The sequence below is a fragment of the Ailuropoda melanoleuca genome, chromosome 16 (assembly GCF_002007445.2).
Source record: "Ailuropoda melanoleuca isolate Jingjing chromosome 16, ASM200744v2, whole genome shotgun sequence".
In the NCBI taxonomy this organism is placed as follows: Eukaryota; Metazoa; Chordata; class Mammalia; order Carnivora; family Ursidae; genus Ailuropoda; species Ailuropoda melanoleuca.
The window spans coordinates 78,209,831-78,225,421 of NC_048233.1; the positions used below are offsets into that span (position 1 = coordinate 78,209,831).

At 36.8% G+C, this 15,591-nt stretch overlaps 2 protein-coding genes across 2 annotated transcripts; both read left to right on the forward strand.

Annotated features, from left to right (window-relative positions):
• The first annotated feature begins 7,463 nt into the window (after nucleotides 1-7,463).
• On the forward strand, nucleotides 7,464-8,439 carry LOC100471279 (putative olfactory receptor 5AK3). Its single transcript, XM_002922686.4, has one exon. It carries the CDS (start codon nucleotides 7,510-7,512, stop codon nucleotides 8,437-8,439), a length of 930 nt encoding a protein of 309 aa, XP_002922732.2. The 5' UTR covers nucleotides 7,464-7,509.
• Nucleotides 8,440-14,132: 5,693 nt separating this feature from the next.
• LOC100471524 (putative olfactory receptor 5AK3) lies at nucleotides 14,133-15,062 on the forward strand. Its single transcript, XM_002922687.4, has one exon. It carries the CDS (start codon nucleotides 14,133-14,135, stop codon nucleotides 15,060-15,062), a length of 930 nt encoding a protein of 309 aa, XP_002922733.2.
• The last annotated feature ends 529 nt before the right edge of the window (nucleotides 15,063-15,591 follow it).

Below are 15,591 nucleotides of genomic sequence, written 5' to 3' on the forward strand. Positions count from 1 at the left end.
CTGTTAGCCATTTGTATGTCATCATTGGAAGAGTGTCTGTTCATATCTTCTGCCCATTTTATGATTTGTTTGTTTCTCGTGTATTGAGTTTGAGAAGATCTTTGTAGATCTTGTACACCAGTATTTTATCTGTAGCATCATTTGCAAATATATTCTCCCATTCCGTGGGCTGCCTCTTCGTTTTTTTGACTGTTTCTTTGGCTGTGCAGAACCTTTTTATCTTGAGGAAGTCCCACAAGTTCATTTTATCTTTTGTTTCTCTTGCCTTTGGAGATGTGTCATGAAAAAGGTTGCTTTGGCTGATGTCGTAGAGGTTGCTGCCTATGTTCTCCTCTAGGATTTTGATGGATTCCTGTCTCACATCGAGGTCTTTCATCCATTTGGAGTTTATCTTTTAAAAATAAAACGTTTATCCACATCCATTTTGTCTTTTTCTCACTTTCTTTGTCTATCCATGAAAAAGCTCAGGAAGGATCCACATCAAATGTTTAGTGGTTATCCTTGGGCATGGGAGTGGAGAAAGAAAGTCTCTAAACTTATAAACCACAGCACCTTTTATTTATGAAATAACTTTAACTGTTTAAAAAGGAAGAAGAAGAGAAAGAAGCAAGGCTGCTATCAGGGAAATTCAAATCAAAACCTCACTAAGATACCACCTTACGCCAGTTAGAATGGCAAAAATTGACAAGGCAAGAAACAACAATTGCTGGAGAGGATGTGGAGAAAGGGGATCCCTCCTACATTGTTGGTGGGAATGCAAGTTGGTACAGCCACTCTGGAAAACAGTGTGGAGGTCCCTTAAAAAGTTAAAAATTGAACTACCCTATGACCCAGCCATTGCACTACTGGGTGTTTACCCCAAAGATACAGACGTAGTGAAGAGAAGGGCCATATGCACCCCAATGTTCATAGCAGCATTGTCCACAATAGCTAAATCGTGGAAGGAACCGAGATGCCCTTCAACAGATGACTGGATTAAGAATTTGTGGTCCATATATACAATGGAATATTACTCAGCTATCAGAAAGAACGATTTCTCAACATTTGCGGCAACGTGGACGGCACTGGAGGAAATAATGCTAAGTGAAATAAGTCAAGCAGAGAAACACAATTATCATATGATTTCTCTCATCTATGGAACATAAGAACTAGGAAGATCGGTAGGGGAAGAAAGGGATAAAGAAAGGGGGGTAATCAGAAGGCGGAATGAAGCATGAGAGACTATGGACTCTGAGAAACAAACTGAGGGCTTCAGAGGGAAGAGGGGTGGGGGAATGGGATAGACTGGTGATGGGTAGTAAGGAGGGCACGTATTGCATGGTGCACTGGGTGTTATACGCAACTAATGAATCATCGAACTTTACATCAGAAACCAGGGATGTACTGTATGATGACTAACATAATATAATTAAAAAAAACATTAAAATAAGAAAAATAAAAAATAAATAAAAAGCAGAGGAGTAATTAAATAATTAATTAATTAATTAATAAAAGGGTCCACACTTGGGGCACCTGGGTGGCTCAGTTGGTTAAGTGTCTGACTCTTGATTTTTGCTCAGGTCATGATTTCCCAGTTGTGGAATTAAGCTCCTTGTGGGGCTCCTCGCTCAGTGGGAGTCTGTTGGAGATCCTCTCTCTCTCTCTTCTTCTCCCCCTACCCCTCCCCTGCTCAAATAAATAAATAAACCTTAAAAAAAAAAGGCGGGGTCTATGCTTTACGTATTATTCTGCAGCTTGCTTTGCTCATTTGACAATATGACAGGAGCACCTTTCCATAAGAGCATATATTTATATCATACTTTTTGAACAGTGTATTAATCCAATAATATGAATCTGTCCTGATTTATTTAACTCTGTTTCCAAATTTTTGCTTTTTTAAGCAGTGTTACAATAAAAATCATGACCTTCTAAGCAATCCTGTGATTCCCATCTTATAGACAATGGAACTAAGGCCAAGGGAAGTTACATACATCCTTTGTCTCTATGAGTTAATGTGACCAGAATTCAAAGCCAGATCAGCCTATTTCCTTTTTACCGTATGGTACCGAATATAAAGGATGCTTCAGAAGCACCAGGGTTCAGTATGGGTTAATCATATTCCATAATACTCGGGTACTTGTGGGAGGGTTGTGTCCCTTGTTCTGGTTTTTCATAGCTCTTGAAAAGGGCCCCCCAATATGTCATACATTTTATTTAAATTCAAAATGATTAAATTGAAATGGTAAATGTCATTACACTCTCAAGATTCTAAGTTGAGTAGACCCTTGACCAATTCGAGCTTGCTCTGACAAGTGCTTTTAACCAATGGTGGAAGCTCCTTGAAAGGACTGTATTTCAACCCTTAGCCCTCACTAAATATCGAAAAAAAAATTATTTCTTTTTCCATCACTACAGAATTAAGCCACTCTGTTAATTCCTCAAGATATTTGGAAGAACCAGATTGCCCAAGAAACATTAACAACAGGTTTAGTTTTTCATACTCCCCACCACCAAAGTCACATTCTAATCTGAAACTGACTATCTCATCTACCGAGCTACAGCTCTGCCCAGCATTACTGACATCAGGGTACAGGAGCTTTCTTCTGATGTGTTACAGACGTGCTCTTTCCTTTGTGAGGGATTTCTGTTATTGCACAGTATTTAAGGTGCATGAAAATATATTTAAGATAATGTAACAACCATCCATCCACGGAGCCACCATCTAACTTCTGCAACTTTATTTTTATTACTCAGCAATCCATTTGAGAAATTTATCCACGTGGATGCTGTTTCACCAGTTTACTAAATTTTCATTGATTTACTTAATAGTTTATATTTTTCCTATGATCAACAATGCTTCTTGGGTGTATGAGTACATTTATATGTATACACTTATATATAAGTATATGTGGTCAATAATTTCTCTAGAATATGTACCTGTGATGGAAATTCTGGAAGGCATATATTTAATTTTACTGATATTTCCAAATTTGCCTCCAACATGATTGTGCTAATTTACCTTCTAACCAGAAATATATGAGTCCACATCTTCACTTGGCATTTTAAACTGAGGAATGCAAAACTATATTTCAATACAATATTAATATACAATTATCAAATTAGTAGTGAGTTGTGTGTATTTTCTTTTTTTTCCCCCCCCTTAAAAAGGCATTCTCTCACTGGAGAGAATGTTTACATTTATTTTCTTATTTAAATTCAATTAGCCAACTTAGAGTAATACATCATTAGCTTCAGATGCAGAGTTCAACAATTCATCAGTTGCATATAACACCCAGTGCTCATTACATCACGTGCCTTCCCTAATGCCCACCACCCAATTACCCCATACCCCCACCTACGTCCCCTCCAGCAACCCTCAGTTTGTTTCCTGTAGTTAAGAGTCTCTCATGGTTTTTCTCTCTCTGATGACTTCCCATTATGCTGAGCCAAATAAGTCAACAGAGAAAGACAATTATATGGTTTCACTCATATGTGGAATATAAGAAACAATGCAGAGGATCACAGGGAAGGGATGGAAAACTGAGTGGGAAGTCATCAGAGAAAGTTGTGTGTATTTTCATATTTCTATTGACCATTTAGGTTTTCTTTCTATAATTATCCCGATTTTGTATTTTGTAAATTGTTCCCTTGGGATGATTTATAGAAATTCTTTATATATACTGGATAACAAGTTTTTAACATTTATATGTATTGCAAACAAATTTACCTAAGTAAATTTCTAGTTAGCATTTAGTCTTTGCTCTCTTATAGTAATGTTGGTATTTTTAATTTAAATATGGTTGAATTTTCAATGCTTTATTGTTTGTACATTCATGTTCTGTTTAAATATTTTTCTGTATATCTAAAGCATGCGTATTTTGTTGTTTTACTCTCAAAGCCTTACAATTCAAATCTTTAATCCACTTGGAAATTATTTTAGTAAAATGTAAAGTAGGAATACAATATTATTTTTCATGTGTATAAACATGTATAGCTCCAGTTTATTGGGCATTTTTCACTCAAGTACATGCTCATGGTTTCATACATCAAGCTTCCATAGACCTGTGGACTTGTTTATTATTTCTTCTTATCAATTCCATTGATTCATTTGTCCACCCTCACATCATACCATACCATAATGTCTTTATTATTACCACTTCTTAGTAAATTCTGATCTCAGATAGAATAAGTTCTCACCTTGTTGTCCTTTAAAAAAATTGTCTTAGCTTTTGTAGATCTTTTCTCTCCCATATAAATTTTAGAATAACTTCATCAAGTTGTATGTAAAATTCTTTCAAATTTTGGTTGGATTTACATGGAATTTGTAGATTAATATGGGGGGGAAATGTAATGTTTATAACATTGAATTCCTCTCCACGATCCTGGTCTGTGTTTAGGTCTTCTTTAAGCCTTTCAATAAAGTTGTATTATCTCAATAAGGTCATGAACATTCCTTCTTAGTTTTATGTCTAGGTACTTTATTTTTGGTTATTATAAATATGAATTTTAAATAACATTTTTAACTTATTTCTGGTGAACAGAAATGCAATTGATTTTTATATATTGACACTGTATATATTTTATATATTAACTTTACTAGGCTCACTAAGAATTCATCTGTCAAGTCTCCAGGATTTTTTATAGAGACAATCACTTTATCTATAAACAGTAGATAAATCCTTTTACCTTTCATGTCTTCTGCATTTTGTCTTGGCTTCCAGAAAAACACTAAACAGATTCATTCATAACAAGCATCTTTGTCTTGTTCTTTAATTTATAAGCATTGCATCTCATGATTTAATAGTAAATATAATATTTAGTCCAGCAGTGTGGCCCCCACCTGTTTTCATTTTTGTTCTAATTGATCATGAAAATTTATTGAATTTTACCAAATAATTGTCCTGTATCTATTGAGAAAATCATATGGCTTTTCAAAGAATATATTAATATGGCAAATTATATCAATAAAATTTCCAGTATTAAAAAATGCTTTCATTCCTGAGGTAAATACAAATAGGTCTTGACTACTGATGGAAAATACCTTTTCCCTGCTTCTGACGCTTCTTTCCTGTAAAGAAATCTGTTTGTATAATCACAGACTCTCCATTTTATCCACTAAGTTCCTAAAAAGATGGCATGATGTATCTGATTGATAAAACAGCACAACCTGGCACACTCTGCTCTGCCCTTATTCTTGGCAGAAGCCAGCCCGCTGAATCCCATACCCCCCCTGCATTCCAGACGCACTTTCCCACCACATGCAAGATGCATGTTCCTATCACTGCCGTCAAGACTGGGTGGTAAAGCTATCTGCTTCCAGCATTCATTGGCAGCAAATAACTTGACTAATAAACTTAAATTTTTCAGATTGCCTGGCTGGCTCAGTCGTTAGGGCATGGGACTATTGATCTGGGGGCTGTGGGTTTGAGTCTCACGTTGGATGTAGAGATAACTTAAAAATAAAATCTTAAAAAAATAAATTAATAAACTTAAAATTTTCCCCCAAGTGTTCAAAAGTGATATTATGGTCCCTATACAGACACAATCTTTTATTTATCAATTTATTCAAATCCTGGAAAAGGAAAAGAATAGCTATTTTCTAGAGCCTTTTCGATACCCTAGAAATTGTTTGTTTAATACATGGATGGATTTGTTCAATGAATGTGTATTTAAGCTGTTTGCATCTAAATTCACAAATGAGTTTGGTTCTAATTTTCTTTTCTCATATTTTACTTATTTTGGTTCCAGTGTTATATTGACATGAATTGGAGAATGTTCCTTACTGTGATTTTCAGAAAAAGTTTATATAATATTAGAATTATTTGTTCATAAATGTTTGATAACTTTCCTATAACATAACAGGGACAAGTGTTTGTGTGAGTAAATTTTAAAATAGCAAGTAAAATCACTTAACGGCTTAAAAATACTTAAATATTTCACATGCATACACACACACACACACCAATTACTATCACTCTCTATCCACTTAATCTAATTTCTTCTAAAAAAAAGCTAAGCAAAAACAAAAGTTTTTCAAATTATATGGATGAAGTAAAATATGGTTCAACAAACACCGTGCAGCAGCAACCCAATATAAAATGGACAGCAAGTTTTATTATTAGGTTTGACCCTCCTGGGTAAACGAATAGAGGCAGGAATGGACTTTATTACATTTTTTTTTTCAAAAGAACAAACCAAAAGGCAAAAAAAAATGGTGAATTATTATTCTAAATTTAAAGACTTCTGGTCCATGAAGAATACCACAAAGTTAATAGATCACAAAATGTGAGAAAATCTTTGTCAAGTCAACAACAAAGTGTTCAAATCTGTATTAAAAAAGCAACCATCCATAAATTAATGCATAGAGGTATTGGGAAAAATATGATTCTGAAATTCTAAAAAATATATTATACAATGATCAAATTCATTTCTGGTTAGAAAAGAAAAATTAAAATGGAGATGTCACTTTACAACTGTTTTCCTGGTATAAAAAATATTAACAAAATACCAGTGATGTTCACAAAAAAGTAAGGATATGGGAACCCTGACGTACAATAAACAGGAGTGCATGATGGTGCATCCGTCACACAATGTGATCTGGAAAAATGTGGTCAAGTTAAATGTATGCATACCCTAAGATTCAAAAATGTTTGTCTCTGGAAAAATTTTCACACTGAGGTATTGGTGGTGGAAACAAGTTGTAGGCAACCTACTTTCCAATGCTAGGAAAGCATATAGGTAAATTATGACGTATGGATACCACAGAGTAGCGTTACTCAATGTGTGGTTCCTGGACTCTCTGTTTCCACTCTAAGATGTGATAACTATTGAAAGTGAGATGGAGCATCTAAAACTGCTGCAGCATTTTGACAATGCTGAGAATTTTTATTGCTATATCCAAAAATATTGGTCCACAGCATATTATAAATTTTACAAAGAAAATGGTTCTTTACCACAGATAATTGATAAACACCTGCATGCAAGACTCTACTTGGCATAAGTTCATCATGGCCAGAGCAGAATTATGAAGGAGGCAGAAAGAGTAAGATGACAATACAGAAGTAAATTAGAGCAAGATCATATAGAAATTTATGGGTAACTCAAGATTTTCATGCAAAATAATTTGTATTTTTGTAAATTGGGATTTCTGAATTAAAATTTATGAAGCATAAAAGAAAGTAATTTTTACAAGTGTTTTATATATTTTCTAATTTATATATTTAAAAAATATATAAGAAAAGCTTATATTCTTAATATAATTAAGAAGTCAGTTTGCACCTGAGAACAAAGAAACTGATCACTGACAATTTCCCCAAAGTATAGATCTAAATTATCTAAGTCAGATGTCAAGGTGTAGACTTTAAATGCAGAGTCAATTATCCCATAGAAAACATCTTCTGACTCCACTGTAAAACTAAATATTATATCATTATATCGTTGCCAATCTCAAAACTAAAGGATCACATGGTCTTAGCTTTCTCTGCTCTTCTTTCTTGGCACCTTTTCAGCTGATCCTAATCTTTGCTAGCCATGGAACAAAACAATGGCACTGAAGTAACTGAATTCATTCTCCTGGGATTTGCTGGTCAACGCAAGTCTGGGCATATCCTCTTCATTGTATTTCTAGTGATCTACGTGGCCACCCTGGTGGGTAACATGGGGATGATCCTACTCATCAAGATGGATTCTTGCCTTCACACCCCAATGTACTTTTTCCTCCAACACTTGGCATTTGTTGATCTCTGCTACACCTCCGCTATCACTCCCAAGATGCTGCAAAACTTCGTAGAAGCAGAGCAATCCATCTCATTTGTAGGCTGTATGGTGCAATTACTAGTCTATGGTGCTTTTGCAACAACTGACTGCTACATCCTGGCGGCAATGGCAGTGGACCGGTATGTGGCCATCTGCAACCCACTCCGCTACCCAACAGTCATGTCCCAGACAGTCTGCATTCAACTCTTGGTTGCTTCCTATTTCATGGGCTTCCTGAATGCCTCTGTAAACACAAGTTTTACTTTCTCCTTGGACTTTTGCAAGTCCAATAAAATTAACCACTTCTTCTGTGATGAGCCCCCACTTCTCGCCCTCTCGTGCTCCACCATTGACTTCAACATCATGCTACTCACTGTCTTTGTGGGGTTTAACTTGATGTTCACTGTGCTGGTTGTCATCTTTTCTTACATATATATCCTGGCTGCCATCTTGAAGATATCTTCTGCTGCAGGGAGGAAAAAAGCCTTCTCCACATGCGCCTCCCACCTGACAGCCGTCACCGTGTTCTACGGGACTGTCTCCTACATGTACCTGCACCATGGGACCAAGGAGTCTCAAGAGCAAGAAAAAGTAGCTTCTGTGTTTTATGGCATTGTGATCCCCATGTTAAACCCCCTCATCTACAGCCTAAGAAACCAAGATGTAAAGGAAGCCTTAAAGGGGATTGGAAAGAAGTCCTTCTAGTTTGCACTTTGATTTCTAACTCAACATGGTTCAATAAGCCAACCAACAGTTCTCTCTTATTTTTTAGCAACAGGTGTGACAAATGTTTGTGAGATACAAAGTCATTCCTTAGTTATATCAACAGCATCTGAAAGAGAATGGAAAAACATGTCAAATAAACAATACCTAAGCTTCTAACTCACGTGTTTCTTACAGAGAAAGAATCTGAAAAGAATGTCTTTGATATTGTTTTTGTATATTTTGAGAACCCCTCTTTTCAAATACCCAATATTAAAAAGAGAAAAGTTTGTTAAGGAGAAATGCATAATCAATATTATAAAAGTATCTCTGCCAATGACAGTAGAAAGAAATCACTGAGATAAAAAATTTTTTTGGCTTTTCCTAAAACATGAAGAGATAGGAAGAGCAATACAACAGACATGAAAGTCCAGGAATAGGTCCAAACCTATAAGATAATTGATTATGTGATGATTGTGATACTGCAGTCATAGGGCATATATGGATTATGTAACAAGTAGTATGGAAATAATGACTAGATTTTGGTATGGAGGAAAGCTGGAAACTTATCTACAAAAAGATAAATTTTAAATGGATCAATGATTTAAATGTAATAATTAAACTCTAAAGAAAACACTAAATTTTTTAAGCCTTTAGAGTGAGGAAATCCTGTATAAATACAAAACACCCAATAAATTTTCTGCATAAAAAATCAAAGTTTTCTGCATAGCAAAATACACTGCAAAGTAAAATAATTAATTTTGAGAAAAATGTTTGTAGCTGTTATAAAGAAGGGTATTTGACTCAAAATAGCAATATAAGGGCTGCGTGGGTGGCTCAGTTGGTTAGGCATCTGACTTCAATTCAGGTCATGATCTCAGGGTCCTGGGATCAAGCCCCAAGCATCAACAGGGAGTTTGCTTATTCCTCTCTCTCTGTTCCTCCCCCTGCTCATTCCCTCTCTCTCTCTCTCAAATAAATAAATAAAATCTTTTTTAAGAATAGCAATACAAAAGCAAGGGAAAAACTTTAAGAGGGCAACATATATGAACACATCATTCACAAAGAAATAAATACTAATTTTTTTGTAAAAATATGAATAGAAGAAAAAAGGTAAACAAAACTAAATTATGCTGTTTTTCATTTACCATAATGATAAAGTATAATAAAAGTTTCTTAGCACAGTATTAGAGGATTTGGGGAAGTACTCACTCGAGATTTGCTACAACTGATTTAATAGATAGAGCCTCCCTCTGGAGGCAGATGGGAGCTATCTACCCAACTTGACCACATCATGCCCTTTGACTCAGAGATTCCTCTACTAAATATCTTCTAATCCTAAAAATATATTCAAACTTATGCACATTAATATATTTATTATCACATTATCTTTATTAGTAAGGACTGGAAGCCATATTGTTTACCAGCTGGTGGCGGGGAGGAGTCTGATATACAGATTAAGGAATGCAGCAGCTCGACAAAATATAACTCAACTGTTAAAACAGGTGAAATTTCTCTTTCCATATAGATCACCCAGAAATATTAAGTGAAAGGCAAGCTAAAGAACCACATGCAGAATACGCTGTCATCTCCTTGGCGAAGAAAGAGAGCATATGAACGTTAATGTTTACCAAATACAATGCAAGGCTTATATCTGGAAAAATAACAGAAGATTTTAACAGTATTGAGCTCCAGGGAGGGAAACCGGTTGGAATGGAGGGATAGAGGGAGTCTGGGGTGTTTACTCTAAGCCTGTGCTTTTGTACTTCTGAAATTTTCACCGTGGGGATGCGTTGTTATACAAACCCCCCAAAATGGAAGGCAGAGAGGCTGGAGGGATGAGAGGCAGGATCGGAGGATGGGAGGCAGGAAGGGAAGAAGCAAGAAAAGAAGGAAGAGAAGGAGGGAAGAAGAGGAGGCAAGGAAGCAGGGAGGGAGAGAGGGAAGCAGGACAAAAAGCAATTTGTCAGAAGCAGGACAACTCTCAAAAACAAAAGCAAGAAAGTCTCTAATGACTGCAATGCAAAAACAGATTTGTCCCCTCTGGAAATCCAAACTTTCTTCAGCAGAAAATAACTACTGAATATTGTTTTTTTCCAATGGCATCTCAGTCCCAGAACCTCAGATTCCCAAGAGAGCCAGTATTGATCCCTAGGCCCCAGCTATAAAATCCCTGACTGGAAGGAACCACACGAAGAAAGCTCAGTGTGAAATCAGTTTGCACAAGTTGCAGAATACAGAAAGGACTCTGGAGGCAACTCCAGTGTAAGTAAAGAAAATAATTCCCAGTTTTCAACATAAGCTGTTTTCATCACAGTGTATGCAGGAAGTGGTAGAGGGAAAGGGTCTGAGCCGGAGTTCTTCCATTTCACCCCAAGACCGGGAGGAATCACTTCATCACTGGTGAGGTCATGGAAATGGAGTGAGGGAACTCAGTTGGGCTGAGTGTTGCCTGGGACAAGATATGAATGAACAAATAATTGAATGAATCAATTGATAGATCAGTTGATCAATATTGTATGTCTTTAATGTATTCTTTGCATATTTCACTACGGCCATTTGATGAGCGCTCCATTCCATACCTGGCCCTTTGCTGGGAAGTTTACATAGATTGGCTCACTTGATCCTCACATAACTGCAAAGCAGGCTTTGCTTTTTCCTCTTCTTAGTTTTTGGGTTTTTTTTTAACTTTTTATTTTCAAGTCCTTAACAGTCACAGGAAGATAGGTCAAAGAGGTACAAAGATAGTACACAGAGGAACCATGTATCCTTCACCCATTTTCCTTCTGTGGTTACATCTCACATAGTTATACTCTGATATCAAATGAGGTGTGTATGACAATGCGTGTATGCAGCTCTGTCATTTTATCCCATGTATGGATTTGTGCAACCATAACCACAATCAAGATGCAGACCTATGCTACCACAGATGCCTGATTCCATACAAACCTCCCTCATGCAAAGCCTTAGAGCCACACCCCTCCTCCCCCACCTGAACCCTGGCAATCAATAGTCTGTTCTCCATTTCTATAACGTTGTCATTTGGAGAATATTAGGTACAAGGAATCCTGCACTATGTGACCTTTTGAGTTGGTTCTTATCGCTCAGCATAATGCCATTGCGATCCATCCAAATCGTTGCAAGTATCAGAACTTTCCTCCTCTTTATTGCTGAGTGATATTCCACAGTATAGATGTATCATTGTTTCTTTAACCAGTCACCTAGTGGAGAACGTTTTGGTTATTTGCAGTTTTCAACTATTACAAATGAAACAGTTATCAAAAATTATGTACGGGCTTTTATGTGGGTGAAAATTTGGGCAAACATAATTGCCCAGGAACGTAAGTACTGGATAAGTACTAGGTGGTATGCCAAGTGTGTGTTAAGTTCTTTAAGAAACAGCCAAACTATTTTCCAGAGTGACTGTACCATGTTACTCTCCCCTGAGCAGTGCATGAGAAATGCAGCTACTCTGCATGCTCCCCAGTATTTGGTATTGTCACTGGTTTTTATTTTAGCCATTCTGATGGACATGCAGTGATACCTCATTGTCTTCTTACTTTGCATGTACCTAATGCCCAGTGACGCAGGACATTTTGTCCTATGCTTATTTACCGTCTATGTGATATAGGCACTCTTTGGTGAACTGTCTGTTCATATCTTTTACCCATTTCCTAATTTGATTGTTTTCTTTAATACTGAGGTTGCAAGTGTATACTGTAGGTATATAAAGGATCTAGTCCTCTGTCAGATACATTTTATGTATCTATGGAACGTAAATGTGGAAACCTTACTTCCCTTTGCATTCCTTTCCTTTCCCCATTTATAATATACTTGCCTGAAATATTTCCTCCACACATTGAGAACCACAGTACACAGGGTCAAAATTTTTGCTTCAACTGCCAAATATAACTCTGAAAACTTAAGAGAAGGCAAATCTTTCATACTATTCATATGTTTGCTCTTCCCATGCCATCCTTCTTTTCCCAGTGTTCTAGGATTCCTTCGTTTAAAATCAATTAAAAGAAAGAGTTTGGCAGAGTGCATAGAAAATCATTCTGCATTCGGCTGTGTACAAGAAACACACTTCAAATGTAGTGATATTTATAGGTTTAAAGTAAGAGGAGGATAAAGATATACCATGCAAACACTAATCAGAAGAATGAAAGAGTAGCTATATTAGAATCAGATATTTTTCCAAGGGGGGGGAACACCTACAAGGCCCAGAGAGGGACACTGCATAATGATAAAAGGATTAAACTTCCAAGAAGAAACAGTAATCCTAGATGCATAGGCACCAGGCAATGATCTGTCAGCATCTACATCATGCCTTGATCAGAGTAGACACACACTAACCACTTTCAAATAAATAAACCAAAGAAGGCATGCATGTTTAACTTCTTTTTGATCTTTGCTCTGTGTTTTAGGGTTTTCTTTTTAAGATTTTATTTATTTATTTAGAGAGAGAGAGCATGAGCGGGGGGGGAGGAAGAGGGAGAGGGAGAGAGAGAAGTCCAAGCAGGCTCCACACCCAGTATGACCCCTATGCAGGGCTCCATTTCATGACTATGAGATCATGACCTGACCCCAAACCAAGAGTCAGACACCCCTTAGTTTTCTGTTCTTAGAGTTAACCTGTCATGACTCCTTGAATCAGAGGCATATGAAAAAAAAATGAATATATCTTCTCAAAAGAAAACAAAATACTGTGCATCAATTGTGAAAAAAATCTTTCTGTAACTTTGTTTTTCTACATTTCATAAATCTTTTCATTCATTCCCTCTTTCATTAATTAATTTGTTGATGTATTCAATTACCCACTATTTTCAGAGGCAGATACTTGCCCCAGCTGCTGTATTCATGGAACCTACAATCCATGAGAAAAACTGAAATTAAGCAAAGATGTATAAATAATCTTACAAATAATTATCAGTGTTAAACTGATATAAGTCAAAAGGACCAAGCTTATGGTTTGGCATGCATGGCTCATTTGAGCAGTCAGAACACCACCTGAAGAAGGGTTATTCAAACTGAGACCAGAATAAAGAGTAAGAGTTAACAATGGAAATGCTTATTGGAATGAAAATGGACTATAGAGTACTTAAGGCAAAGAGAGGAAAATGCAGGAAGGGCCAGAAGTGGAGGAGGGCAAAGACATGAGGAGTCCATGATGGCTGCAGCATTGTTAGCAAGGAAAGAAAGGATAGGAAGTAAACTAGGATAGGAAGGAGGATAGGAAGTAAACTAGGAGTGAGATCATGTAGAAGTCTATGGATGAGTCAAGATTTTCAGATAAAATAATTCGTCTTTAGACGTATTGTGGTATTTTAATAAAAAAATATGGTGCATAAAAGAAAACAAAAATAAATAAAAAATATTTTGTATGTTCTTTAATTGATTGATTTTTAAAACTCCAATCAGTTTGCGCCCTGAGAACATAACTTCTGGTCCAAGGCAATTTCCCCAAACTGTAGACGAGGTTCTCTAAGTTGGGTGGCAAGGTTCAGCCACCTGCATGTTACCCTTTAAAATCTGAGTCCATTAGGTCACAGAAAATATCGTCTGACTCCACTGTGAAACCAAATATTATATCATTATATCATTGCCAATTCCAAAATTAAAGGATCACATGGTTTTAGCTTTCTCTGCTCTTCTTTCTTGGCACCTTTTCAGCGGATACCTAATCTTTGCTAGCCATGGAACAAAACAATGGCACTGAAATCAGTGAATTCATTCTCCTGGGATTTGCTGGTCAACGCAAGTCTGGGCATATCCTCTTCATTGTATTTCTAGTGATCTACGTGGCCACCCTGGTGGGTAACATGGGGATGATCCTACTCATCAAGATGGATTCTTGCCTTCACACCCCAATGTACTTTTTCCTCCAACACTTGGCATTTGTTGATCTCTGCTACACCTCCGCTATCACTCCCAAGATGCTGCAAAACTTCGTAGAAGCAGAGCAATCCATCTCATTTGTAGGCTGTATGGTGCAATTACTAGTCTATGGTGCTTTTGCAACAACTGACTGCTACATCCTGGCGGCAATGGCAGTGGACCGGTATGTGGCCATCTGCAACCCACTCCGCTACCCAACAGTCATGTCCCAGACAGTCTGCATTCAACTCTTGGTTGCTTCCTATTTCATGGGCTTCCTGAATGCCTCTGTAAACACAAGTTTTACTTTCTCCTTGGACTTTTGCAAGTCCAATAAAATTAACCACTTCTTCTGTGATGAGCCCCCACTTCTTGCCCTCTCGTGCTCCACCATTGACTTCAACATCAGGCTACTCACTGTCTTTGTGGGGTTTAACTTGATGTTCACTGTGCTGGTTGTTATCTTTTCCTACATATATATCCTGGCTGCCATCTTGAAGATATCTTCTGCTGCAGGGAGGAAAAAAGCCTTCTCCACATGCGCCTCCCATCTGATAGCAGTCATCATTTTCTACGGGACTCTCTCCTACATGTACCTCCACCATGGGACCAAGGAGTCTCAAGAGCAAGAAAAAATGGCTTCTGTGTTTTATGGCATTGTGATCCCCATGTTAAACCCCCTCATCTACAGCCTAAGAAACCAAGATGTAAAGAAAGCCCTAAAAGGGATTAGAAAAAAGTGCTTCTAGTTTGATCATCAGTTTCTAATTCTCTACACTTGTAAACAACCAGACTAACAGTGCCAATTTTTAAGAAATCAAAACCAAAAAGCCAAGCAATATAGGAAAAGTTGCTGTTTTTCTAATACTGAGCTGCAAATTAAAGTAGCAACAAGATAACCAGTTTACACCAATGTGACTGGAAAAAACTGAAAATGAATGATAATACCTATTAATTTCTGTGATGTAAGGAAAATGGTGCTATTGGTAATGGGAAATTGAAGTGTTACTTCACCCTAGAAGAAATCTGGTAATACTTTTTTAAAACAAACAATTCAGAATTTCAGACTTGCAAATCGATCTATGGATATAAAAGTTCCAGTCTATAAGGCCACATATTTAAAGATATTTATTGCAGCATTGTTTGTGAAGACAAGACCAAGAAAGTGAGTATTCCTCAATAAGGAAATTAAGCTGTATTGTTGTAATTCCAAAATCTGTATCTTTTGCTGCATAACAAATATCTACAAATTTAAGGGCTTAAAAACATGATGATTAT